Source organism: Blastomyces gilchristii (genome assembly GCF_000003855.2).
Source record: "Blastomyces gilchristii SLH14081 genomic scaffold supercont1.27, whole genome shotgun sequence".
In the NCBI taxonomy this organism is placed as follows: domain Eukaryota; kingdom Fungi; phylum Ascomycota; class Eurotiomycetes; order Onygenales; family Ajellomycetaceae; genus Blastomyces; species Blastomyces gilchristii.
Window position 1 is genome coordinate 343985 of NW_003101655.1, and position 23295 is coordinate 367279.

Sequence of the window (23295 nt, forward strand, 5' to 3'; positions counted from 1 at the left end):
AAGCGGGAGGTGTCCAAGTCTAGCAAGTAAGAGGCCACACAACCTGGCGCATACCCAATATTGCCATCATCTTTCCGGATCAGCTTTAGGCAGTTAAATAAATATATGCATCTCAAAGCACAGTTACACTAATCTTTCGCACCAGTAAAAGGTAAAAGGCAAATATTGCATGGGCTGTTCACACTTCTATTTCAGGGACACACCAATATCATGAAACATCATTACAACCCTTTTCTTTTCATTGATCTCCAGTCGGTTGGCTCGGATGTACATGTACATGAGAAATGGATGATCCCAGGTACTCTGTTCCCCAGGGTTCATGTGAGATATTGGGCGAATTTCCACATTCCAGCAAGAATGTGACCTGATAATACTATCACATTTAGCGTCACTCATTGCCCAATTGTAGGTATCTAAACTTATGTGCGTAATTCTCATCCGCTTGACACTGACGAATGTAAGTGTTAGCAAGTGAAAGGGGGAGATACAACGGAGCCAGCTAGATTGCAGGGGGAAACACACTGTCACTGTTTCGTAGGCAAGTGCTTACCAAGGCAAACAAACCGCAAACAGACTGCATTCCTTGTAGACTTGCTGTTTTATAGACATGCACTCAATTACACCATCAATATAAACCTGAATACACAGAAAGGAGCTATCATTGTGGGGCTGAATCTAGAGACTGTAAAGGCATTAAGAAGGAAGCAGGAACCTTCCCAATGGACTGTAATCAGCTGTTAGAATCAATGTCTATAGAAAGAACAGCTAGCAACTCATTTCCCCAACATGGAGAGTTCAAACCTTATCATTGTCAAGAGAGAAACTTCTTCCTATGGAAGCCAATCCGGAAGAACCCCACGAAATAATAGTATGATATACATAAAAAGAATGGCATGGGGAAAGCTCATGATTTGATACTGTACTGGAAAATATTCTGCACATTCGTCGAAGCATCTCACAGCAACATCCTGAGATAGATGAGTGGCAAGGCGTTAAATGTATTATTGGACTGGAGGATTGCTACCGAAGATCAGATAGGCAGGGAAACGGACAATCTCGCTAAGGTCCTGATGTCATATATATATAAGATATGAATGGAGTATAACTTGACGTGAACCCTCAAATTATAATTAGTAGAAGCAGTCGTGTGAAGAAGGCAAATAGTGCATGAGCGCTAACAAGTGATGACACAGGTAAGAGCCTCCCTTCCTAACAAGGGTGGAAAGACAAAAAGCTGTTGAACTATTCTTGGTATGAACTAAATAGTTTTTATTTAGCCGGATATTAGTTCATGCTAGGAGGGCGCACATAATTGAATTGGTGCCAAGTTGCATAACTTTTGGTTAAACTAGTTTAAGCGAGGGTGCTCACTCGCCTTGGGTTAACATTATTTTAGGTTAGGGCTGCGACAACTTAACTACAACCTCCTTGACAAACAACAATCACCACCAAATCAGCACCTATGTATCCGTTTCCCAGCCTCCCTTCTCAGACGCCATTTTGGAGGAATAATTCTTTGATGGAACCCTTTTCTAGCGCTATATCCAGTCGGTCCCAGAGCCATTTCCGTTGGTGCCTATGGAACCTGGTCACCTTAACGATATGCAGCTAACCTTCTGCCGCTGCGTTGAAGGCGAGCAGTCACACGGAAATTCACAAGGACCAACAAGGTTCATCTCATTGCGCGTTGGCTAATTGGACCTGGCCATGTCCATGGGCAGCAAACAGAGCGCATTTAACTCTCTCGCCGACAGGAATTGGTCAGGCGCTAAACGGTCGGAGTACCCTTGGCGCGTATCTCCAGCCTAGGATTCCCTGCCATGCATCCAAACGGGGGTGGTTCATATGGCCCATTGGTCATTGATCCCCTTGAGGTGGTAACATAGCGGGAAGTGAGGCAGCGGGATCTGGTCGATCCAAAACATGGCGGGCGCTTAATAAATGCGTGTCTTATGGGATCGCTCCCCCGCTTTTCAACGAACTTTTTTTCAGGCGCTGCTACAGTTGTGCTTCAGCTGATATATCGTTTCGTTGGATTCTTGGAATTATTCCTTTTGTGAATTGTCGGATACGTCCCAATATCCACGCTCTTTTGCTCTATATACATGTCTTGTAGGATAAAACTACTGTGACATGCTAAACGCCCCGTTCTTTTATGTCGAGCTATTGATTGACTTCGCCAGTTATGAAATCTCTTCGACGCAATCTCAAAGTCTTACAAAAACCATTTACCAATGGATCCAGTAACATATCCGCGAGTTCCACGCTCATTCATGACGACGGTGATAAAGAGCATTTCGATGCGCACGAGGACCCGGATAGTAACAACGATGACGGCTGGAAAGGGCCTATTGGACTAAATCTTCTTCATGAGCCCGAGAACCCTCGTGTTGATCTTATTTTCGTTCACGGCCTAGGTGGTGGCTCGAGGAAGACCTGGAGCCTAACGAAAGAGATGAAGCACTTTTGGCCGAAGAGTTGGCTTCCAGAGGACCCGGCATTCAAGGATGTACGCATACATAGCTTTGGGTACAGTTCCGATTGGCACAAGGGCAAAGATAATGCAATGAACATCCTTGACTATGCTATGTCATTACTCACGGCGATAGAGCTACGCCCAGGCTTTGGTACGGAAGATGTATGTCTTTCTCCTCTCCTGAAATAGGAGTCGTGTCTGCTAACGGTAGAACGATCGTAGACCCCTATAGTTCTCATAGGACATAGCATGGGGGGATTGGTTATTAAGAAGGTAGGTCCTTCGATGCTCTGGAAAACGGCTGGAGCTAATATGAAATCGTAGGCATACATGCTTGCTCGATTAAATCCACAGTACGACGATATAGCTAAACGGATTTGCACTTTTTATTTCATCGCCACTCCGCATTTGGGTTCTGATTCGGCCGAGCTTTTGACCAAGATTTTCCATGTCGCGTACGGTTCTCGTTCCTATGTCTCGGATCTTGAAAGACGCTCGTCAACGATTATGGACATCAATGGCCAATTTCGCCTTTATGCAAGCGATCTTGAGATTTGGTCATTCTACGAAACTATGCCTCTTACCATGGGGTTTTTCAGTAAAATTATTGTTAGCAAAGACTTTGCCATACTCGGATACCAGTCGGAGAAACAAATCCCTATGACTGCTGATCACCGGTCAATCTGCAAATTCAACACGGCAGCTGATACGAACTACAGAACTATTCGAGATGCTCTCGCATTGACCGTTCGTGGTCTTACAAAATCAGGTACATATCTCCGTGATCATCTACCATGAGCTCGACTGAGCGATTTATCTAGGCCAACGGTTAAAGGAAAAGCGAAAGTACGAACAAATGAAAACTTTAAGAGAATACTTGGGGGTGTCCTCAGCACCAAAGGAAGACCTGACTACTGTCCAAGATTCTCGTCTACCTGGAACCTGTGAATGGCTTTCCACGACAGCTAGCTACCTTCGGTGGAGAAACAATTCCACCAAGGGCCCATCCATTTATTGGCTAAGTGGAAATCCAGGGGTCGGAAAATCTGTTCTCGCGGGCTACGTGATCGAAATGCTAGAAGAGATGGGCTCAGATGTCAGTTACTTTTTTTTTAAGTTCGGAGACGGTTTGAGATCGAGGCTGAATACCTGCCTCCGGTCAATCGCTTTCCAGATGGCGAGTAGGAATGAAAGGGTGAAAGATATGCTACTGGGAATGCATTCGGATGGTGTAGAGTTTGATAAAGGAGATGAGCGTACCATATGGAGAAAGGTATTCCTCTCCGGGGTATTTCAGACTACCATTTCGCCGCAATATTGGATAATTGACGCCCTTGACGAGTGTGATGATTTCGCTTCCTTTTTCGGCCCAATGCTAGCTAAACTGGATGATTCTCTACCGCTTCGTATCCTAATTACAAGCCGAACAACTGCTGGCCTGCAGAGACAGTTTTCTAGTCTTGGCGGTGAGCGCCTTTTTTGTGAACAAATTTCTGCAGCAGATACACTGCATGATATCAGAGTGTTTGTTGACGACCAGTCAATGTTGCTCGAGGTAGACTCGAATCACAGGGTTTCTTTGGTTGAACGGATTCTGGAAAAATCGAATGACAGCTTTCTATGGACGGCAATAGTTCTCCAAGAGCTACTAAAAGTTCACGGTCAGGAGGATATCAATCGAGTGTTGGAAGAAGTGCCTCAAGAGATGGAACCACTCTATCTCAGAATACTTGAATCGATGTCGCAGGCAAAACATGGAAAGCAACTGGCCCAGGCTATTCTAGCTTGGGCAATTTGTGTTCTGCGGCCCTTAACTGTGCTGGAGCTTGAATCGGCTTTGAATCTTGATCTTGGTGATACCTTTCTACACTTCAGAAAGAGTATCACTGACATCTGTGGCCAGCTCGTCGGCGTTGATGCCTTTGGCAGGGTTCAAATAGTGCATGCCACAGCAAGAGAATTCCTCGTAAAGGGCGGGCTCCAGTCTGAGTTCGCAGTCGATGTAGAAGAAACACACACCCGGATAGCTAAAACTTGCCTTGTCTACCTGACGGGTCCAGAGATGGACCCTCCTCCACCCCGCATGCGCACTCCTACTTTAGTCGAACGGAAAAGGAGATCGGAATTTGCAGTATATGCCATTCACTCATTTTCGGACCACCTCGCTCGTTCTAACCCGGTTGCCGATGAAGTTCTTGACCTTCTGGAGACATTCCTGGGCAAGAATGTACTCTCCTGGGTGCAGGCTATTGCCGAGAACCAAGACCTCACCCCGATGTTCAGTGTCTCGAGGAACCTTAGCACGTATCTTGACAACCTTTTACGGGCTCGGCGTTTGGAAGAAAGTAGAAGCAAGGTTATTCGTGGCTGGACGAAAGATCTCATCCGGATAACGACGAAATTTGGCGATGCTATGCTGAGTTCTCCTTCAGCAATCCGACAGATAATACTACCATTCATTCCGAAACAATCCACGGCTTACGAGACATTTACCCTTAGTGACACGCTAACTAAAGGAGGAATGCCGAATGCTAGGGAGATTTTATCGGAGCAACCGCAGAAAGACAATAACGAAAGGACAGTTTTCGTGTGGACAAGCGACCAAGTCGACTTTGTGGTTAAGTTCGTGGACGTTATTCTGGGGATTCTAGATCTGATATGTCGATATATCTTCCCGCTGCATACTCTAGAATCTATACCAAATGACAAAATAACTCCTAGGAGTCGCGGCCTCTCTGTGGTTGGAAATTCGAATGACAAGTGGGATGACCTACTGTGCTACATTAAGTTTAAGGATTCATACGCACGAGTTTTCAGTCACGGGGATTCATGTTTCGCAATTGGGTTCATCTCAGGGCTGATTGTGCTGTATGACGCGGCCACGTATCAGCAATTCAGAGTTCTAGATAACGGCGGCCCACCCGACCTTATAACGTTTAAAAACGGGTCGGATTTGATGGCATCGTGCTCGTACTCAGATGTCGGTTTTGAGGTTAAGCTCTGGGATACCTGCGATGCCCAAATTTTACTCAATTTCAGATGCGCCAATCGTCCAATTTGGCTTGGCTTTTGCCAAAATGATCTGATAGTTGTTTGCCGTAATAGCTACATTTCCTTTTGGGATGTAGTTCAGGGATCCCAACGAGCTAGTCATCTGCCGTCTTTACCAGCACAAGGACCGGACGAGATCTTGAGTGAAGCCAGTGCGGCCGCTATATCTCCCGACGGGAAATTATTAGCAATAGGCTACTTGGGCAATCGACCTATCACTCTGTGGAACTTGGAGGAGAGAGAGTACCATGGCACCTGCGGGGTGGGATCACTCAATGGAGGCATTACGGGCATCCGCCACCTTCGGTTTGGGCCTAATCCTGAGACCATGTGGCTATTAGTGTGCTACGACACCTCTGACCGAAACACCGAACTCACGGTTTTTGAGCCCTTTACCGATCACATATTTAGACAACTATCTCGGTTAGGCCACATTAGTGCCCTTGCAGTAAGCCCAGATGAACGTACGCTTTTGATTACAGGTCCTGACGTGTGGGTATTCGTTTATGACTTTGAAACACTGGAGATGCAAACGTTTCTCAAAACAGATATCTGCGATCATCTCTCCGTAGCCTGGGGTAATGACAGTCTACACTTTTTCGAATTTTGCGAACACCATTGTTTAGTCTGGGAGCCAGCTATGCTAACTCCTGGGCACACGAAAGACGGGGCAACTGAAGTAGCGGTGATGCCTGCCGTTGATTATTCTACTCCCAAGAAGGGTGTTTCAATCCGTTCAATGGCAGTTGATTCCACAGGAAATTTTGCATTTTGTGGTACCAATGATGGCACCGTTCTCTCGTTTGGTTTGCAGACTGGAAAAAAAATGGAACCGTTCTACAAGGCCGGCGATAGTTTCGTTAATGCTCTCGGCTGGTGGGATGATGGCGAGGTCCTTACAGCTTTGCATACGACAGGCTCTCCCAGCGGCTGGTTATCTTCCACAAAATTGAAGAAGACGCCAAGGTGGGAGGAAGACGGGTGGCAAGCCGAAAAGGGTTCCGGATACTTCATCGAACTATCAGACGATAATTTCACAAATTCCCCTCAGATTTTAATCAGTCCTTATGGCAAATCTCTTGTTGCAACCAACAAAAGATCATATCTTATATCTATTGATGGCCAGATACAGGCAAGTAAAAATCTAGGGACAGTACAGTGGACTCAACACCCGTTCTCACCGCTTTATGTTATCGGCGTGGAATACCTGGGCGGGGGAAGGAGTGCGATAAACATACACACCTGGAGTGAGTTGACTCTTCTCGCCTGCGTTCACCTCGACGTTAATATTTCACCCGGATATTCACCTCATGGAAACTTCTATCATATATCGGGAAATAATATGCTCGTCATCTTTAGTCAGCTGCGCCATGGATTCCTTTTCGACTGGACATTCTTGAAGGTTGAAAACAGCCTGGACGAGGTTCCAGTTCCCCCTATAGCGCAACTTTCGCTAGCGGAAGTAATCTCGTTTGTGCTTGGAATATGGCAATCTAAGCTTATCTTTTGTAATACGGAAGGATGGGTGTGTTCTATTGAGCTGGAACGCCTTCACGGACCCTACCAACGTCATTTCTTTATCCCTGGCGACTGGTTTGATGAGCAATACACTAGGTATGCGATGACAATAAAGGGAGATATTGTAGTGGATCGGAGGAATGAAATTGCAGTGATTAAGGGGGGTCTGAACTATTTGGATAGGGTTGAGTTTCCTCCATCCTCGAGGGCCAGCTCCATGACTTGCGTTGAATCTCCGATCATAGAGATTTGATTTTAGAGTGAGCTGTTGGTGTATAAATGTTGATAACCTTTTGATGCCATTTTGACGGTCCATTCTTGCACATTTTGTTTTTGTCTGCACCGTTTTTTTTATTCCACCCGAAATTTTATAGTCGTCTTGTCATGCGTCGACACTCGCGCCGTGTGAGATAGAAAGAATATATGGCAAAACGAGCTAGAAACCCTCCAGCCTTGCTTCTAACGTCACCAACAGCTTTATCAGTAAAGTTACGCAGGACTCTATTCACCGATAATCCGATACATAGGAAAAGGGGGCAGAATTATTTACTTTATTTACTCCATATATATATGTAAAAACCATCAAAGACCAAAAATGTGGCATACTCTATCTGGAAGAGGGCCATAATGGAAGAAGACATTACGAAACTTGCAAAAAAAAAAAAAAAAAAAACTCTGAAAGTTGATGAGCAAAAAGTAAATATGTGGAAACTCGGTTCGTGAGTCATGAAGGAACAAAATAGAGTGAATGTCGGATAGATTTCCTTGGAAAGGAGCGGCCGAAAGAGAAAATAAACCATGAGGGAATCAAGAAAGATAATAGAAGGGAAGCTGAGGGAAGTGTGGGCGTGAATGCTGTGCAACTAGACTGCATACTAACCTCATTTTCAACTCTCATAGACATGTTAGAGAGTTGTGAAGAACACAGGCCCATTCTACATCACCACACAACATGAATTCTGTTTCTTCGCCTGCGTTGCAAATGCCTTACTTTGCATGCTCAAATTATCACTCTTTGCGATCAGGCTATCTAGCTTCTCTCCTCTCTCCAGCAGCTTATCAACCGTTTGGTAAAGCACCTGCTTCGTATCGTCTAGCTGCCGCTGAATCTTTGCAATTTCATCTGCCTTGCCTGGATCCTCTACATACTCCTTGAGTTTGCTCTTGGCTTTCGCAACTGATAAATCATAGAGTTGGAGTTTATTCTGCGGGACGTCAGACCTTCTTTGCAGGGTTAAATCGAAGTCTTGGTCCGAACCGAAATCCTTCCTCATTTTTTGTTGAACTCCTTTCGCGATGCTTCTCGCAATTTGCTCAGAATAGTTGGGACGAGCGACGACAAAGGTGGCAGGGCCTGTGCCGGGGTTGAAGCAGTAGAGTACTCCGACATTTTGGTTCTCTACTTCATCCTTAATAACGGTAACAGCAGTATCGTTGGGCTTGAGTTTTGCGAGGAGAGTGGTGCAAACAAATGTTATCAATTCGAGTTGACTGCATTACGACTCGGGTCAGTCATATTCCTCAGATAGAATGCAAATGGTAGGGAAAGCAGTACAGATCCCTTACCTTTTTCTGATAAATCTGGTAAGTAGGGAATCATAAAATGAATCAGCCCCGTAGAGTTCCTCCGGAGGATCCCCATGTTCGTTATGGAAGAACTGATTGACGAAACAGAATCTGTCAGATATAGCCGCATATAGGGGGTAAGAGAATGACGGCAGAACATACGCCAATATAGATGATGTCCCCTGTAGTGCTCATAATTGGAAATAGCTCTTAGGCAATGCGTATTCCAAAAGGAAATGTATGAGGATGCCAGGGGGGAGAATGTCGTCGTCAGGGGCGTGTTCAGATGGTGATACAATGGGGCTAAGGTTCTCTGGGCTGATTTTAAAAAGTAAAACCAAAAGGAATAGCGTATGTACAGTAGCCCAGGATATGGGATGCTCGATGCTCCTCTAGTATCTCTCGCCGGTATTAAAGTTGGGGTGCTTGATACGAAGATCCAGGCTGCCGGATTCGTCTGATGCTGAAGCGGTAACGTTTGCGCCTCCCAACCCTTTCCCGCCACCTATTGCCGTTTTCAGCTGGTACCAAACAATAACCGCCAGTTTACGCGGGGATCGCGCCTATGACGACTGCCACTAACCTGCTCCGGTTTAGGGAAACGTTTATTCCTGCTCGATCCAATATCAAATCTGATATCAGCAGTGCCTGCATATAGTTGCCTCGACCCCGACATCTCAGCTCAGCTTCTCATAGCCATTTCTTTCTCTGAGGTGAGGCTGTATTGGCAGCCCTTTAGATAGCCACCGAAACCTTTGCTATATCGATCACCACGCTTTTACGCCTTTCCGTCCTAAGCCCCCATCAGCCAAAAGCCAAAAAATATGGCCCCCGTAACCCAACCAGCGGAGGAACAATGGCTCTCTCAGCTAGCCGCCATGAGGCAAGCCATGGCAGACCTAAACCTCCCCAAGACAGGAGACTCAATTCCCTACGGGCAGGATCTCTGCCTCGACGAAGATGAATTTTCTTCCGCACCTGAATCGGTTGAAGATTTGTGGGATATCATAAGCGAGGATGACGATGACGATAGAACAAGCGACGATTCTGATGTGATGGTGGATAGCAGAGTGAATGGGCAGGAAACCCCGAAACAAAAAGGGATGTACAACCACCAATGGCTTGAAGACAAATGTCAGGTGGTTGCAGCGCGGAATTCTAGCCTCAATGCCTCCGAACTTAAGCAGCAACTCATGTCTGTGCTGGCCGCAGATGCCTCGCCTGACGAATTACAAATATCATTAACTGAAATTGTAGGATTCAACGATTTGGATTTTGTCATTGACCTCATTGCGCATCGACATCAATTAACCTCACCGGAAGGTTTACATGACCATGAGCATATACTTAGCCGGTTGCAAACTAAGAGCCAGCGGGAGGAGTCCTTACGCCGACAGGACTACGAGCATAAACACGCAAGATTAGCACCGAAACAGGATCGTGAGGGGCCTATCTATCCACATGTATACAAGTCGCATCAGGCTGGGAATACCCTCTCAGTCAATGGGAGAAAGTACGGTCTTCCCATTGGTAGTAGACACATTGAGGAACAAAGATATACAGAGTACGCCATTCCTGCTGCCAAAGTTGGAACACTTGGTGTTGGGCAGAAGTTGGTTGCTATTTCAGAAATGGATGGTCTCTGCCGGGGCACATTCAGTGGATACAAGTCACTAAACCGCATGCAGAGTTTGCTCTATCAGGTTGCGTACAAGACAAATGAGAATATGCTTATCTGCGCACCCACTGGTGCTGGTAAAACAGATGCTGCCATGCTGACTATTCTGAATGTGATTGCCAAAAACACCACTCCCAGCCCTATTGAAAACCAGGATGCCACGGAGTTTGCCGTAATGACGGATGAATTCAAAATTGTCTACGTTGCACCCATGAAAGCCCTGGCCGCAGAAGTAACGGAGAAGTTAGGGAAGCGTCTGGCCTGGCTTGGGATCGAGGTTCGCGAGCTAACTGGAGATATGCAACTGTCCAAAAAGGAAATCGTGCAGACTCAAATCATCGTTACAACCCCGGAAAAGTGGGATGTGGTAACCCGCAAGGGAACTGGTGATACAGAGTTGGTGCAAAAAGTCCGCTTATTGATCATTGATGAAGTCCATATGTTGCACGACGAGCGAGGAGCTGTGATAGAATCTCTTGTTGCGAGGACCCAGCGACAAGTTGAGAGTACGCAGTCGCTGATTCGCATAGTAGGACTATCTGCTACCCTGCCAAACTATATCGATGTCGCAGATTTCCTCAAAGTCAACCGGATGGCGGGATTATTCTATTTTGATGCTTCGTTCCGACCTGTGCCCCTTGAACAACATTTTGTTGGCGTGAAGGGTGACCCCAAAAAGTCCAGAGAAAACTTAGATATTGTCTGCTTCGAGAAGGTTCGAGATATGCTTGAAAGGGGTCATCAAGTCATGGTCTTCGTTCATTCTCGGAAAGAAACTTTGAATGCTGCACGGCTTTTGTATCAGATGGCAGTAGAGAACCAGTGTGCAGACCTCTTTAGCCCCTTAGAACATAAAAATTACTCGCAAGCGCTACGAGATGTGAAAACAAGTCGTGGTCGGGAGCTTCGTGACCTCGTCCCCAAAGGCCTTGGAACCCACCACGCGGGAATGGCTAGATCGGATCGCAACCTCATGGAACGTCTATTTGCTGAGGGCGTGCTAAAGGTCCTGTGCTGTACAGCGACTCTTGCCTGGGGTGTCAATCTTCCAGCTGCCGCGGTCATCATCAAAGGAACCCAGCTATACAGCGCTCAGGAAGGAAAATTCATCGACCTTGGCATTCTAGATGTCCTTCAGATATTCGGTCGAGCTGGTCGCCCTCAGTTCCAAGACACAGGTATTGGCTTTATCTGCACAACGCATAACAAATTGCAACATTACCTGTCCGCCGTAACTTCCCAGGAGCCCATAGAGTCGAGATTCTCTCGTAAACTGGTTGATAATTTGAACGCCGAGGTCTCTCTGGGAACTGTGACATCTGTTTCTGAGGCTGTTCAATGGCTTGGATATTCGTATCTGTTCGTACGCATGCGTCGCAATCCACACAGCTATGGAATTGACTGGGCTGAAATTCGAGACGATCCCCAACTTGTCCTTAGAAGGCGAGATTTGATTATCAAAGCCGCGCGCACCCTTCAGAAGAGCCAAATGATTATATTTAACGAGCGAACTGAGGAGCTTCGCGCAAAGGATGTTGGTAGAATTGCTAGCCAATACTATGTATTGCAAACGAGTGTGGAAATATTCAACGTCATGATGAAGCCGATGGCCAGCGATGCGGATGTTTTGAAAATGATCAGCATGAGTGGGGAGTTTGACAATATCCAGTCCCGGGAAAATGAATTCAAAGAGCTTGAAAGGCTCCGTTTAGAGGCGTTGAAAACGGAGGTTGAAGGAACGATTGACACCGCCCATGCGAAAACCAATATATTACTTCAGGCCTACATTTCTCGAGCTAGGATCGAAGATTTTGCCCTGGTGTCCGATTCAGCCTATGTGGCTCAGAACTCCGCGCGTATTTGTCGCGCCTTGTTCATGGTTGCTCTGAATAGACGTTGGGGATATCAATGTCAAGTATTATTGTCCACGTGCAAATCGATAGAGAAGCAATTATGGCCATTCCAACATCCCTTTCACCAATTTGATCTCCCACAACCGATCCTGAAAAACTTGGATGAAAAATTCCCAGCATCATCCATCGAATCGTTGAGGGACATGGAACCGGCTGAAATCGGACAACTTGTCCATAACCATCGCATGGGGACCACCGTCTCGAAGCTGCTAGATAACTTTCCAACGTTAAGCGTGGAGGCTGAGATCGCTCCACTGAACCGTGATGTTCTCCGTATTCGTCTTTATCTATATCCTGAGTTTCGCTGGAATGATAGACACCACGGGACTTCCGAGCCTTACTGGATCTGGGTTGAGAACTCGGAGACATCTGAGATTTATCATCACGAATATTTCATTCTGAGTAGGAAAAAGCTCAACGATAACCATGAGATGAATTTCACAATCCCTCTTTCTGATCCATTGCCTAGCCAGATATATGTTCGCGCTATCTCCGATCGATGGCTTGGTGCAGAAACTGTTACTCCTGTCTCATTCCAGCATCTTATCCGACCGGATACAGAAAGCGTGTATACGGATTTACTTGATCTGCAACCCCTTCCGGTGTCCGCGCTTAAAAACCCCATTCTCGAGGAGATATATGCGCAGCGGTTTCAATTTTTCAACCCTATGCAGACGCAGATATTCCATACCCTTTATCACACACCTGCCAATGTTCTCCTCGGTTCGCCAACGGGCAGTGGTAAAACTGTCGCCGCGGAGCTAGCAATGTGGTGGGCCTTTCGCGAGAAGCCAGGCTCCAAGGTTGTCTACATTGCACCCATGAAAGCCCTCGTTCGAGAGCGAGTGCATGACTGGCGACGTCGGTTGACTGCGCCCATGGGCCTGAAGCTAGTTGAACTCACGGGCGACAACACACCAGACACGAGAACAATCCGCGATGCGGACATCATTATCACCACACCTGAAAAATGGGACGGAATTTCTCGAAGTTGGCAAACAAGAGGATATGTTCGTCAAGTCAGCCTAGTTATTATAGACGAAATCCACTTGCTCGGCGGTGATAGAGGGCCCATTTTGGAGATTATCGTTTCCCGGATGAATTACATTGCTTCTCAATCCAAGGGCGCCGTTCGGCTACTTGGTATGTCCACGGCATGCGCCAATGCTACCGATCTTGGAAATTGGCTAGGTGTTAAGGAAGGACTGTTCAACTTCCGTCACTCTGTCCGACCAGTTCCACTAGAAATATTCATCGACGGCTTCCCTGAACAGCGTGGCTTCTGTCCACTAATGCAGTCGATGAACCGACCCACATTCCTTGCGATAAAGAACCATTCTCCAGAGAAACCCGTAATTGTCTTTGTAGCGTCTCGGAGACAAACACGTCTCACCGCAAAAGATCTGATTAACTTCTGCGGCATGGAAGATAACCCACGCCGGTTCCTTCACATGTCTGAAGACGACTTGCAGCTGAACCTTTCTCGCGTCAAAGATGACGCGCTTAAAGAAGCGCTCAGCTTTGGAATCGGTCTCCATCATGCCGGTCTCGTTGAATCGGACAGGCAATTATCAGAAGAGCTTTTTGCGAACAATAAAGTCCAAATCCTAGTTGCAACCAGCACGCTCGCTTGGGGTGTTAACCTTCCCGCCCATCTGGTAGTTGTGAAAGGGACACAGTTTTTCGACGCGAAAATCGAAGGTTATAAAGATATGGACCTGACTGACGTTCTTCAAATGCTGGGCCGTGCTGGACGTCCCCAGTTTGATTCTTCAGGTATCGCCCGCATTTTCACACAGGATTCCAAAAAGGCTTTCTACAAGCACTTCCTCCACACTGGCTTCCCTGTAGAATCTACCTTGCATCAAGTTCTTCATGACCATTTGGGAGCAGAAGTCTCCGCAGGAACCATCACAACGAAACAGGATGCTCTGGATTACCTAACTTGGACATTCTTTTTCCGCCGTCTGCATAAGAACCCTTCTTACTACGGCCTTGAAATTTCCGCCGAAGAACACAACACCATGGCGGCGCAGCAAATGGCATCCGATTTCATGATAGATCTGGTCGACAAATCTCTAGAAGAACTTGCAGAGTCCTCCTGTGTTTTATTGGATTCTGCAACTGGTTATGTGGACCCGACTCCATACGGCAAGATAATGAGTTATTACTATCTTTCTCACAAAACCATCCGATACGTCATGTCCCATGCAAAGCCGAACCCAACCTTTGCCGATGCACTCAGTTGGATGTGTTCCGCCACAGAATTCGACGAACTCCCGGTGCGTCACAATGAGGATCTCATCAACGCTGAGCTGGCGCAGAATCTTCCCCTCCCAATCACCACGATGGGTTCCTCACTACCCATGTGGGACCCACACATCAAAGCCTTCCTCTTACTTCAGGCGTTCATGTCCCGCATCGATCTGCCGATAACCGACTACGTGGGCGACCAAATCTCTGTTCTTGACCAAGGCATCCGTATTATTCAAGCTTGCATTGACCTGCTTGCCGAACTGGGTTACCCCAATGCATGCACCATGATGATGACATTGCTCCAATGCATAAAATCTGCCCGTTGGCCAGATGACCACCCTCTCTCCATTCTTCCTGGCGTCGACCCAACAATAACTGGCGAAACAGCATCCGGAAAACATCTTCCCTCGTCTCTGCCCTCCCTGCTCTCCCTCCCCCAATCAACTCTCACTACCCTCCCACGCACCCTCAACCTCTCCCAACAAACATCCACGCAGTTCTTAAAAGCCCTATCCCTCCTTCCTACCGTCTCAATCTCCCTGTCAGAACACTCGTCCGCCGGTTTGACATTATTTCTCACGCGCAAATCTCCCATCCCTTTGCGCGGTGCACAGCGGAAACCCACCACCCAAGATGGCGATCAATCGTTCCGCATCTACGCGCCACATTTCCCAAAACCACAGACAGAGGGCTGGTTTGTGCTTGTTACTTCCAACGCAGATTTGAGTGCCGGGGCACGTGAGGACATCCTCGCTCTCAAGCGGGTTTCCTGGGCATCTTCGGCTGGCGCTTCTCGGGCAAACGGGCGGGATTATGTCGTGGCGAGAGCCAAGGTGAGGTTTCCAGAGGGGTGGAATAGAGATGCTAGTCGCGCCGAGGGTGTTGAAGTTGGTTCAGGAAGTAGTGGTGCTGTTGAGAAGGGTGAAGACAAGGGCACGCGGGAGGGCAAAGGGAAGGATATTAGGGATGGGTTGGGGGGTGAGAAATTGAATGTGAAGGTTCGCGTGATTAGCGATGCGTATGTTGGGTTGGAGTGGAGTATGGTCTGTTAAGTATTTGTAAATAGGGGCGACAACAATTGGGTGGGAGTCTGGTGCATATATGAAACGTGAAACAATGCTGTGTTAGAAAGAGGAGTTCATGAATGATTCAACGAATCAAACACTTTCTTTATGAGATGTTGCATCAAGGTATCTCAAGAGTGTCAACTTCTTTGTCCCCAGTTTGACGCCACGTTAGTTTGCAGTTAACGATGAGAATCTAATTAGATCGAGGTCAGAGGTGAGGTTTCGGGCTAGTTAAGCCGCGTGTTTTGACAATGCTAAAGTATATATGTATATATATACCAGAGAAATGGGCTATGCAAATGCTATTGTGATAGTAAGGGAAGATGAAGACGAGGAAAATTTGATAGAAAAGAGAATATACCTCTAGAGAATATAACCATCGCCTTTCCAGGATCACTACTATAATATCATTGTATTCTTTTTATATTTCAAAACATCCGTTAGGATGCCCAAACACGATACCCGTCCAACGCAAAACCGCTAGCTACACAGAACATATATAACAAAAATCATCCATAATCAAGCTTTCACCGTCCAAAAATAGAAATCCATCACGGCCCGGCCCCCCTCCCCCCCCAAAGCAAACAAACAAAAAAAAGAAAAAAAAAAGATTCCCGCCAATCATACTCCAATACCCCAAAATAAATAACTATATAAACTCCGGCTCCGCAACTTCAATCGGAACTGCCTGCGACTTCTCCCGCTCGTGGCCCCTTGGCGCCGAAATAAGCATAGGCGTAGCCGACCTCTTGTCGCCAAATCGCTCATCAGAATGGTGCAACGAATCACTTCGCATCGCGCTCATCGGCACGATTACCTGCTTTGGTTGTTTTGTCACGGAAACTGAACGCGCGACTGAGACTTCGATGGTTTTCATGGCTTGGCGGTTGGGATTGATTTTGGTGCTCGGGGGTGGTCGGGACTTGGGTTTTGGCCTTATCCGGGCTTGTGCGTGTGGTGGTTGGACTGGGACGGGCGGCAGAGCAATGGTGGGGGATGGAGCTGGAGGTGGTGTGGGCGGTTCTCGCTGAGGAGGTGGTGGCCGCAACTGCGGCAGCCACTGTTCAATATCAATTATTGGGTGGGGGCGGATCGGTTTGTTAGGTTTTGGCTCAGATTTTGGTTTGGATTCTGGATGCGGTTTGGTGGGCGGGGGTTGCAGCTCTTCCGATGCCATATGTTTGGGGGGGAAATTGTGAGGTCCTTGTGCAGCTGAAACAAAGGGTTCCTCGGGCCGGGTTATATGGAGTCTTTGGGGTTGTGGGGGGGTCATGAATTCGGTATATGGTGCCTCAACCCTGGCTTCGGACTTTGGATCTGACTGTTTAGGGTAAACGGGCGTCTCTTCATTTGTCATTCGCGTTGAAGGGGCATAAGTCTGCTCCGTTATGGCAGCAAACGATTCCTCCGATCGAATTGTTCGTAGCCTCTGGGGTTGCAGCAGACTCTTGGATTTGGTTGGTGGCGGCTCAGCCTTTGCAGTGGGGTTCAGTATCTCCCACATGGGTTCATCAGTAGAGATCGGTACGGGCTTTTTGTAGGTGAATGGCACAACTTCATCCTCCTCGGATGATAAACTAATATCAGATGATGATGACGATGTAGATACCATTGACAAATATGATGCCCCTTCCGATACCCACTGACTGCGAGAGCTTGAAGATGTCGCCATGGATGATGTCCCTGTCTGAGGGAGTGTGCTGTCCTTTGTAGGCATGGACTTCTCGTTCAATTCTCTGTTAGGCGATTGCGAAGTAGCATTGGATAGCTGCAATGAGACATTCGGGCGGGGGAAGTTTGTGTTATGGAGTGCCTTAGTCGGCTTGGATGTTGGTGCTGCAGGAAAAAGGGTAAATGCCGGCGACTTTGTCAGAGCTGGAGAGGTTGCTCGCCTGGTCAATGGTATTTCGGTGTGTCCCAATTCATCCTATTGCATCATTGGTTAGCGTTCAATAAAAAAGGCTTGGGAAAAACCAAAATATGATGCATTCACCTCCTCATAGTGAGTCTTCAGCATATCAAGCGTTTTGCTACGTCTAGCCAATAGCGTTGTAGAAGGCGGCTTGCCCAAGACACTTCCAAACATCACACTGTATCTTTCCAAGCGAACCTCAGGGATTTCAACATTTAGCAACGAACGAGAGACATGCTCTGGCTCCGAGGGTTGAAATACTTCTTCTGGTTTCGAAAGCTTCGCTATCGGTTTATCACGGTGAGGAGCGCTTTTATTAGGCTTCGGTGGCTCCACATACTTGACCAATTTCCTAGGTTCCTTCCCCCTAGGTGATCTCGACATATCTTTCGCTAACTCCCGTGAAGGTTTACCCATACGGTGTTCAAATTCATGATCATCCCACGGCGTGTGAGCTTCAGATGACGCTTCACGGTTCTGAACGGAACGAGAATCCGCTAGTGGAGTGCGGCATTCATGAGAGGTTGCTAGTCGATCATCAGAATGATGTTCAAGTTGTTGTTGTTCTTGTTGTTGGTGTTGTTGCAGTGAATTCTTAGCCTTGAAAAAGTCGCTGATTTTCTTCCATTTGCTCGGTTTAGTTCCCGAACTTTCTGATTCTGCAGAGCCCGCTACGCCCATCGAATCGAAATCTATGGCCACTGGGGATACTGCATGCAACCGTGCATACTCGGCGGTCCTGTGCATAGTGGGGCTCCCAACTGCCACGCCTATCATCGTCGTGCTATCGTCCGATGAAATATTTTCCTGGGACTGTAAGGAATGTGCTGCTTCCGGTGCTGTTGACAGCTGGAAATCAAAGGCGGGAGTGTGAGGGGCATTCCAGCCCGCTCGTTGCGAGCCAGCATGTGCATTAACGGTATTGTTTCGTTTACGGACAGTGTTACTGGTAGAGGTCTGCCCATTATCCTGTAGGCCAGATTGGGGGAAAGCATCTGGGTTATTGAATCTTGGCCGTGGTATGGTGTCACCAGTTGTATTTGCACGCTGCCTGGTGTTCAAGGCTTTCATGGTTATTTCAATGGTTGCTCATAAGGTTGGTTTAAACCTGGCTATTGGATAATGAATGACACTTGCGGACAAGAATACCGAAAGGGCCCAGCGTCAAGAATAGAAATAAGAAAATAAAAGGAAATGAATGGACGGCTTTCCAGAAAGCGATAATCGAGTGAAAAATGAATGTAGAGAATTGAAGAAGGCAGCGGAAGTCGGAGGAATGGAACACAGAATAAAAAAGAAGGAAAGTAGGATCTAAACAATAGAAAGAATAGAAAGAATAGAAGCCAAAATGAGGGACAAAAATAGCGTAACAGTGTCACGACTACGGGAGGCTCAGAGGAGAGGGTACACGGCGGGAGGAGTGGAGTTTGCGACAGGAGGCTGGTCGGTGTTCTCCTCCATTTACAGTAGTTACTTTGACCATTCAGGCCATGTCGCAGGTTGCGTGGACATGGGTATGGGGTGGATTGGGGTGTTGCAGCAATCTAGACTGCTGAAACACACCTTGGAACGGTTCGACTGCTGAGAGAATAAGAAATTGCATTAGGGTCAGCAATTATTATCATAGCGGCATATCCCACTGATGATAGATACCCTAGATGCCACATATTCTCGAAGCGAACTCTTCGGAGCGTAAGCAATGGTAACTAGGCGCTGAAGGAGATGAGATCACACCAGCCCCCAAGGGTCTTCTTCCTGGCGCTGCAAGGTTCCCTGTCCACGCGCGCTGGTCGAATATTTATTCGTGCCAAAATGCCATATTACATCTATGGATGCTGATGATGGCCAGACTCAGCAGGGGAGAGTTAGTGCACCTGTCACCCATTTGTTAAGATCTCAGATGCAATTCACTCATCTCGTCGCTTCGTCAATGGCTCAGCGCCTTCGAGGTCCCTGGGGGTGGGGGAGTTTTGAGACGGTTGTATTCAGACCTTGCCTACTTTGAAGACAGAACAGGGTTATCGCGGCCAATTAGTTAGTTAGCGGTAACTTAAGTTACCCGCTCCGCTTGGCCAACGATTTATTTTGAGGCAAGTTTAATTTTGATTCGCTGTTTAGGTGTTGAATTTGTTTATTGGCTTCCAAGTGTCTTCTAGCGTAGTTATTGGAAGAAATTTGCTGACAGTCTCAATACCAGCCAGATGAAACATCATGACTGACTAGCGGAGTTGGATTGCCATGAAACCGACTTTGCCCACTGGTCTCATGGATGAATCTGATAAAGTATTAAATGAAAGGGACTCCCCCTAATACCCTGTTGGTCCCTCTTTCTGAAAATATATTCACTTTTTTCATAATAGATACCGCACGATGAGCCGTGAACACAGGGTCAACGATATAAGTTGCCTCGGAATGCTTCACGGAGGGCTTCCGACTAGAGTTTCATGATGACAGGTAACCATGATTTCCAGGATCAGAGACAAGATACCAACTTATTCCCTCGAAAGGCGATAGAAATCCATCAATGGTTCCTTTGCATCTCAAGTCGGAGGAGGCGTCAATGGTACAAACTCCTCGCTGGAAACCACAAGAAGGGTCATGAATCGACTACGCTTGGATTGCACTTCTCTTTGGTTCATGAATACCATGCAGCAGGAGGCCATTGGCATGAGCATGCATTTGGGAGCAACGATGAGACTCCCCGTCACTATCACATTGATGACCGCCAGGAGCTGATGAAAGACGTCGACCCTTTGGGAAATCCGGGGGCACGGTTACCACTGGCTGGCCCTTGGGTCAAATGTATGTGTATCGACAGAGTTCTTGAGATAGAGAGTGTTTATTTCTTTCCATTTTATCCTATCGATATGACTATTGGGCCCATCATCCGACCATCTGTGCAGATGCAATATTATAGCTGGGAATGGTGTCAAGGATTTCTAGTATAGTATAGCCATTGCAGTTCAGGTGTGGGAAGAAGGGCTGATAGCACCGCCGCCCATTCAGCCCTTCCCCCGTCTGTCTTCCCCGCAGGTCGTATTCTTGACGGAAAACATGCAGCCATGTGACGAAATCAACCTGAAAGAGATCCCCCGTGGTGTTTTCCAGTAGCGGGCCCGGTATATCGCGTTATGTCTAAACCGTACAAGGTGCTCCGTATAGAGGTTGTAGTCCAGCTAGTTTATCCACCACGAAGCAAGAGACGAGAGAGAAGCTGGATCGTTATATCCCCTTGGCAATGGGCAGGAAGCAGCATTGAGTAACTATGGAATAATTGTCAGCACCAGCCAGGAGTAGTGGGATACCATGTAGGTAGGTAGATAAGAATAGAAAAAACATACACGGTGTGTGTCTGATGAGTGTCTGCGCGTTGTGTGTGGGATGGCGGGGTAAGTTAGGGCTGCCAGGATTAGGTAATACGGCCTGCTGCCCCTCTTCTGTCGCGCTGTCTCTTTTCTGCGGGTTTGGACGGATAAATTTAAAGAGGACAAGTGGATGGATTTATATTCCAAGTTTTGTCTAGTTGAGTGTTGTTGTTTGTTTTCGTCCGCCACCATATCTTGTTGTTCTCCTCCCCCACGCTCTTCTATCTCATTCCCATCACTTCTCCCTGCTTTTACAGTCTCTCTTGATTGTCAAGCCCCTTTTCACCAGCTGGCTGTTTCTGAGGGTAAGCCAATCAATCCCCCCATCCTCCCTCGGCCCATCTCTCATTTGACCCCTGCTAATACATGCCATCATATCCCCCCACCCCCTTTTGTAGCAAGCCCGTGCCGGTTTCTATAGATCGATTTTTTGTCTTTTTTTCATATATCATTCCGATAAAATGGCGGAGGCATACGCTCAAGGGCCCGCGAGCTGGCAAGGTAAGTCCCTCGTATCCCTGGTTGCGGTGGCACTCGAATCCACACGAAGCCGATGCATATATGTTCACTTCATAGCCTTGGAAACTGACCTCCGTTTGCTTCGATTAGACTTTTACGATCGGTATGTCGATCGAATCAACCCCCGGGAGGGCTTTCGTTACCCCTTTGTCTTCACCGTCTTACGGGGCAGCATCGTCCATTGCAAGAAAGCTAATATCCCATATCCATCTGTAGACTAAAGCAGTACCAGGGAATCGACAAGGCGGCTATTTACAGCATAGAGACCATGTCGCCCTGTGCCGCCACTCCGGGGTTCACTGTATGCAAAGATTCCATATCAACTCTCCCACGCTCCCATTTAACTGGAGGGGAGGAAACGGCCAGCACCGGAAATAAATCAGCATCCCTTTTTTAAAATCATTCCAAATAGAGAAGAAGGCTAATTTACATACCAAAACCAGGCCTTGCCAAATGAGATCCCTTTCATCCTTAAGGCCTTTGAGAATACCAACGGTGATGAGCCCAAGGAAGTGGAAACGAATGGATTCTCGTTCGCTGGAGAGAAATACTTCTTCGTGAGAGCAGAGACGGACCCAGATTGCCTCATCGGCCGGAAGGTTGTTCCCACACCTCATTTTCATTTCTGTTCTATCTAGGACTATCACGGGCGTCTTAACAAGTATCCCATATTATACCAAGGGACGAATGCTAACTCGTGCGACCCTTCGCCTTGTTTTTCTCACAAATAGCTCAGAGAAGGAATCGTCATCTGCAAAACCTTGACCACTCTCTTCATCGCGCACCAGCCACCCGATATCCCCATCTTCCAAGTCAACGAACATGTCAAAAGCTGGGCTACTTATCTAATCAGGTCGGAGGTCGCTCAGGAGGAGGCTAGGAAGGGTCAGGGGGGCGCTTAGAACGCTAAGCAGGATTAAGATAACGTATGACCGGTTTACCATAAGCGATGGGAGAGTGGAATTGAGCAATCCCAGGAAGTGAAGGCATGGAAACAAACCAAACAAATTAAACAAACAAATGGACAAACCAATACATAACTAGTTAACTAATTATGTTGTCCATTGTTATGACTAGATACAAGTCAAATGAAGTGATTTGAGCATTTTCCTTTGCAATTCTTTGTTCTTTTCTTTCTTTCAAATTGTACCCCCTACACCTCCCCCCTGTTCATGTTGGATGTGCTGGAATATTGTATGAGGCTGGTTATAGTTAGTTAACCTATGCCCTGTTATCTAGGCTACCTTAAACATAGGAACTCATCTAAGTTATATAATATATTCAATATCTAAAAGATGGATTTTGGTTCAATCAATTTCAAAATTCCTTCTATTTTTAGACAACCTGCATTTATGCCCAACTTCAATGTTAATACCTATCATCAGCTAAAACACTGTAGCATTCATTTCTTGATCTAGGTAGTTAGTTGGGTTCCTTAGGAATATTATTTTCTGAGCGTCTATGCCTCGCTAGTATAGAAGTGGCAGCCGACATTACAGCACATTCATGGAATGGCATCGCGTAGTTCAGCACTCCCCGCCTACTATGAATAAGAGCTACAAGTCTAGTAGAAATGGTGAAAACGACTCCGTTAGTTATATATGGTACGAGGAGGCCAAGAGGGGCATCTTTAAATACCACAGGTCATCAACTCAAATCTTTTTTTCTCCCGCGAAGCCCTTGAAGTCCAACAAGTCGCAATGATTGCGCTAATCTGCGCATTTAATAGGCGGTAGATAGATTTGCCTGTATAGCCAGCGGCACAGCAGCAACTCCATATCACGCTCTTATTTCTGCCTCCATTAATTGTCCCACCCTTCCTTGAATAAGTCACATTTCATACCCATGGCATGGCTGTCTACATTGTCCTGCCAACCCTCGACGAGCTCGCTCGAATCGTTGGAAATGACCCCACCCCCAAAGACTCAGTGAAGGCAATGAAACGGCCTCTGGGATACTCAACTACTACTACTT

The 23295-nt window shown here is 46.9% G+C and overlaps 6 protein-coding genes across 9 annotated transcripts; 4 read left to right on the forward strand and 2 right to left on the reverse strand.

Annotated features, from left to right (window-relative positions):
- The first annotated feature begins 1437 nt into the window (after window positions 1-1437).
- Window positions 1438-9103, forward strand: BDBG_08717 (NACHT and WD domain-containing protein). Of its 3 annotated transcripts, XM_031723692.1 has the most exons (6): window positions 1438-2638; window positions 2699-2749; window positions 2801-3245; window positions 3298-3572; window positions 3651-8629; window positions 8730-9103. In XM_031723692.1, exons 1-5 carry the CDS (start codon window positions 2186-2188, stop codon window positions 7296-7298), a joined length of 4872 nt encoding a protein of 1623 aa, XP_031580956.1. In that variant the 5' UTR covers window positions 1438-2185; the 3' UTR covers window positions 7299-8629; window positions 8730-9103. The 3 variants fall into 3 exon arrangements, with proteins under 3 accessions (XP_031580956.1, XP_031580955.1, XP_031580957.1); XM_031723691.1 differs by lacking the exon at window positions 8730-9103 and having other exon boundaries at window positions 3298-7717; XM_031723693.1 differs by lacking the exon at window positions 8730-9103 and having other exon boundaries at window positions 1444-2627; window positions 3298-7699.
- On the reverse strand, window positions 5824-9306 carry BDBG_08718 (SNARE Ykt6). Its single transcript, XM_031723694.1, has 5 exons — window positions 9195-9306; window positions 8774-9116; window positions 8612-8703; window positions 5906-8536; window positions 5824-5847 (listed from the first exon to the last, which is right to left on the reverse strand). Exons 2-4 carry the CDS (start codon window positions 8804-8806, stop codon window positions 7981-7983), a joined length of 681 nt encoding a protein of 226 aa, XP_031580958.1. The 5' UTR covers window positions 8807-9116; window positions 9195-9306; the 3' UTR covers window positions 5824-5847; window positions 5906-7980.
- On the forward strand, window positions 9151-15967 carry BDBG_08719 (activating signal cointegrator 1 complex subunit 3). The gene has a single exon (XM_002620874.2). It carries the CDS (start codon window positions 9436-9438, stop codon window positions 15508-15510), a length of 6075 nt encoding a protein of 2024 aa, XP_002620920.1. The 5' UTR covers window positions 9151-9435; the 3' UTR covers window positions 15511-15967.
- Window positions 15621-20975, reverse strand: BDBG_08720. 2 transcript variants are annotated; one of them, XM_031723695.1, is made up of 3 exons: window positions 17519-20931; window positions 15887-17452; window positions 15621-15718 (listed from the first exon to the last, which is right to left on the reverse strand). In XM_031723695.1, exons 1-2 carry the CDS (start codon window positions 18506-18508, stop codon window positions 16175-16177), a joined length of 2268 nt encoding a protein of 755 aa, XP_031580959.1. In that variant the 5' UTR covers window positions 18509-20931; the 3' UTR covers window positions 15621-15718; window positions 15887-16174. The 2 variants fall into 2 exon arrangements, with proteins under 2 accessions (XP_031580959.1, XP_002620921.1); XM_002620875.2 differs by lacking the exon at window positions 15621-15718 and having other exon boundaries at window positions 15889-17452; window positions 17519-20700; window positions 20779-20975.
- On the forward strand, window positions 19423-20704 carry BDBG_08721 (uncharacterized protein). Its single transcript, XM_031723696.1, has 2 exons — window positions 19423-19527; window positions 19635-20704. The coding sequence occupies exon 2, from the start codon at window positions 19882-19884 to the stop codon at window positions 20383-20385; it is 504 nt and encodes a 167-aa protein (XP_031580960.1). The 5' UTR covers window positions 19423-19527; window positions 19635-19881; the 3' UTR covers window positions 20386-20704.
- On the forward strand, window positions 20833-22687 carry BDBG_08722 (uncharacterized protein). Its single transcript, XM_031723697.1, has 6 exons — window positions 20833-21107; window positions 21201-21303; window positions 21412-21424; window positions 21538-21622; window positions 21765-21920; window positions 22053-22687. Exons 2-6 carry the CDS (start codon window positions 21264-21266, stop codon window positions 22221-22223), a joined length of 465 nt encoding a protein of 154 aa, XP_031580961.1. The 5' UTR covers window positions 20833-21107; window positions 21201-21263; the 3' UTR covers window positions 22224-22687.
- The last annotated feature ends 608 nt before the right edge of the window (window positions 22688-23295 follow it).

Excerpts from the sequence above, each read along its gene's own strand:
- BDBG_08717 (XM_031723691.1), top strand. The coding sequence starts at position 2,186 with ATGAAATCTCTTCGACGCAATCTCAAAGTCTTACAAAAACCATTTACC. Across the intron at positions 2,750-2,800 it reads GGGGATTGGTTATTAAGAAG|GCATACATGCTTGCTCGATT; the intron begins GTAGGTCCTTCG and ends ATGAAATCGTAG. Across the intron at positions 3,246-3,297 it reads TCGTGGTCTTACAAAATCAG|GCCAACGGTTAAAGGAAAAG; the intron begins GTACATATCTCC and ends CGATTTATCTAG.
- BDBG_08718 (XM_031723694.1), bottom strand. The coding sequence starts at position 8,806 with ATGAGCACTACAGGGGACATCATCTATATTGGC. Across the intron at positions 8,704-8,773 it reads GGGACATCATCTATATTGGC|TTCTTCCATAACGAACATGG; the intron begins GTATGTTCTGCC and ends TTCGTCAATCAG. Across the intron at positions 8,537-8,611 it reads ACCAGATTTATCAGAAAAAG|TCAACTCGAATTGATAACAT; the intron begins GTAAGGGATCTG and ends GTCGTAATGCAG.
- BDBG_08719 (XM_002620874.2), top strand. The coding sequence starts at position 9,436 with ATGGCCCCCGTAACCCAACCAGCGGAGGAACAATGGCTCTCTCAGCTA.
- BDBG_08720 (XM_031723695.1), bottom strand. The coding sequence starts at position 18,508 with ATGAAAGCCTTGAACACCAGGCAGCGTGCAAATACAACTGGTGACACC. Across the intron at positions 17,453-17,518 it reads TGAAGACTCACTATGAGGAG|GATGAATTGGGACACACCGA; the intron begins GTGAATGCATCA and ends ATGATGCAATAG.
- BDBG_08721 (XM_031723696.1), top strand. The coding sequence starts at position 19,882 with ATGATGACAGGTAACCATGATTTCCAGGATCAGAGACAAGATACCAAC.
- BDBG_08722 (XM_031723697.1), top strand. The coding sequence starts at position 21,264 with ATGGCGGAGGCATACGCTCAAGGGCCCGCGAGCTGGCAAG. Across the intron at positions 21,623-21,764 it reads CCGCCACTCCGGGGTTCACT|GCCTTGCCAAATGAGATCCC; the intron begins GTATGCAAAGAT and ends TACCAAAACCAG. Across the intron at positions 21,921-22,052 it reads ATTGCCTCATCGGCCGGAAG|CTCAGAGAAGGAATCGTCAT; the intron begins GTTGTTCCCACA and ends TCTCACAAATAG.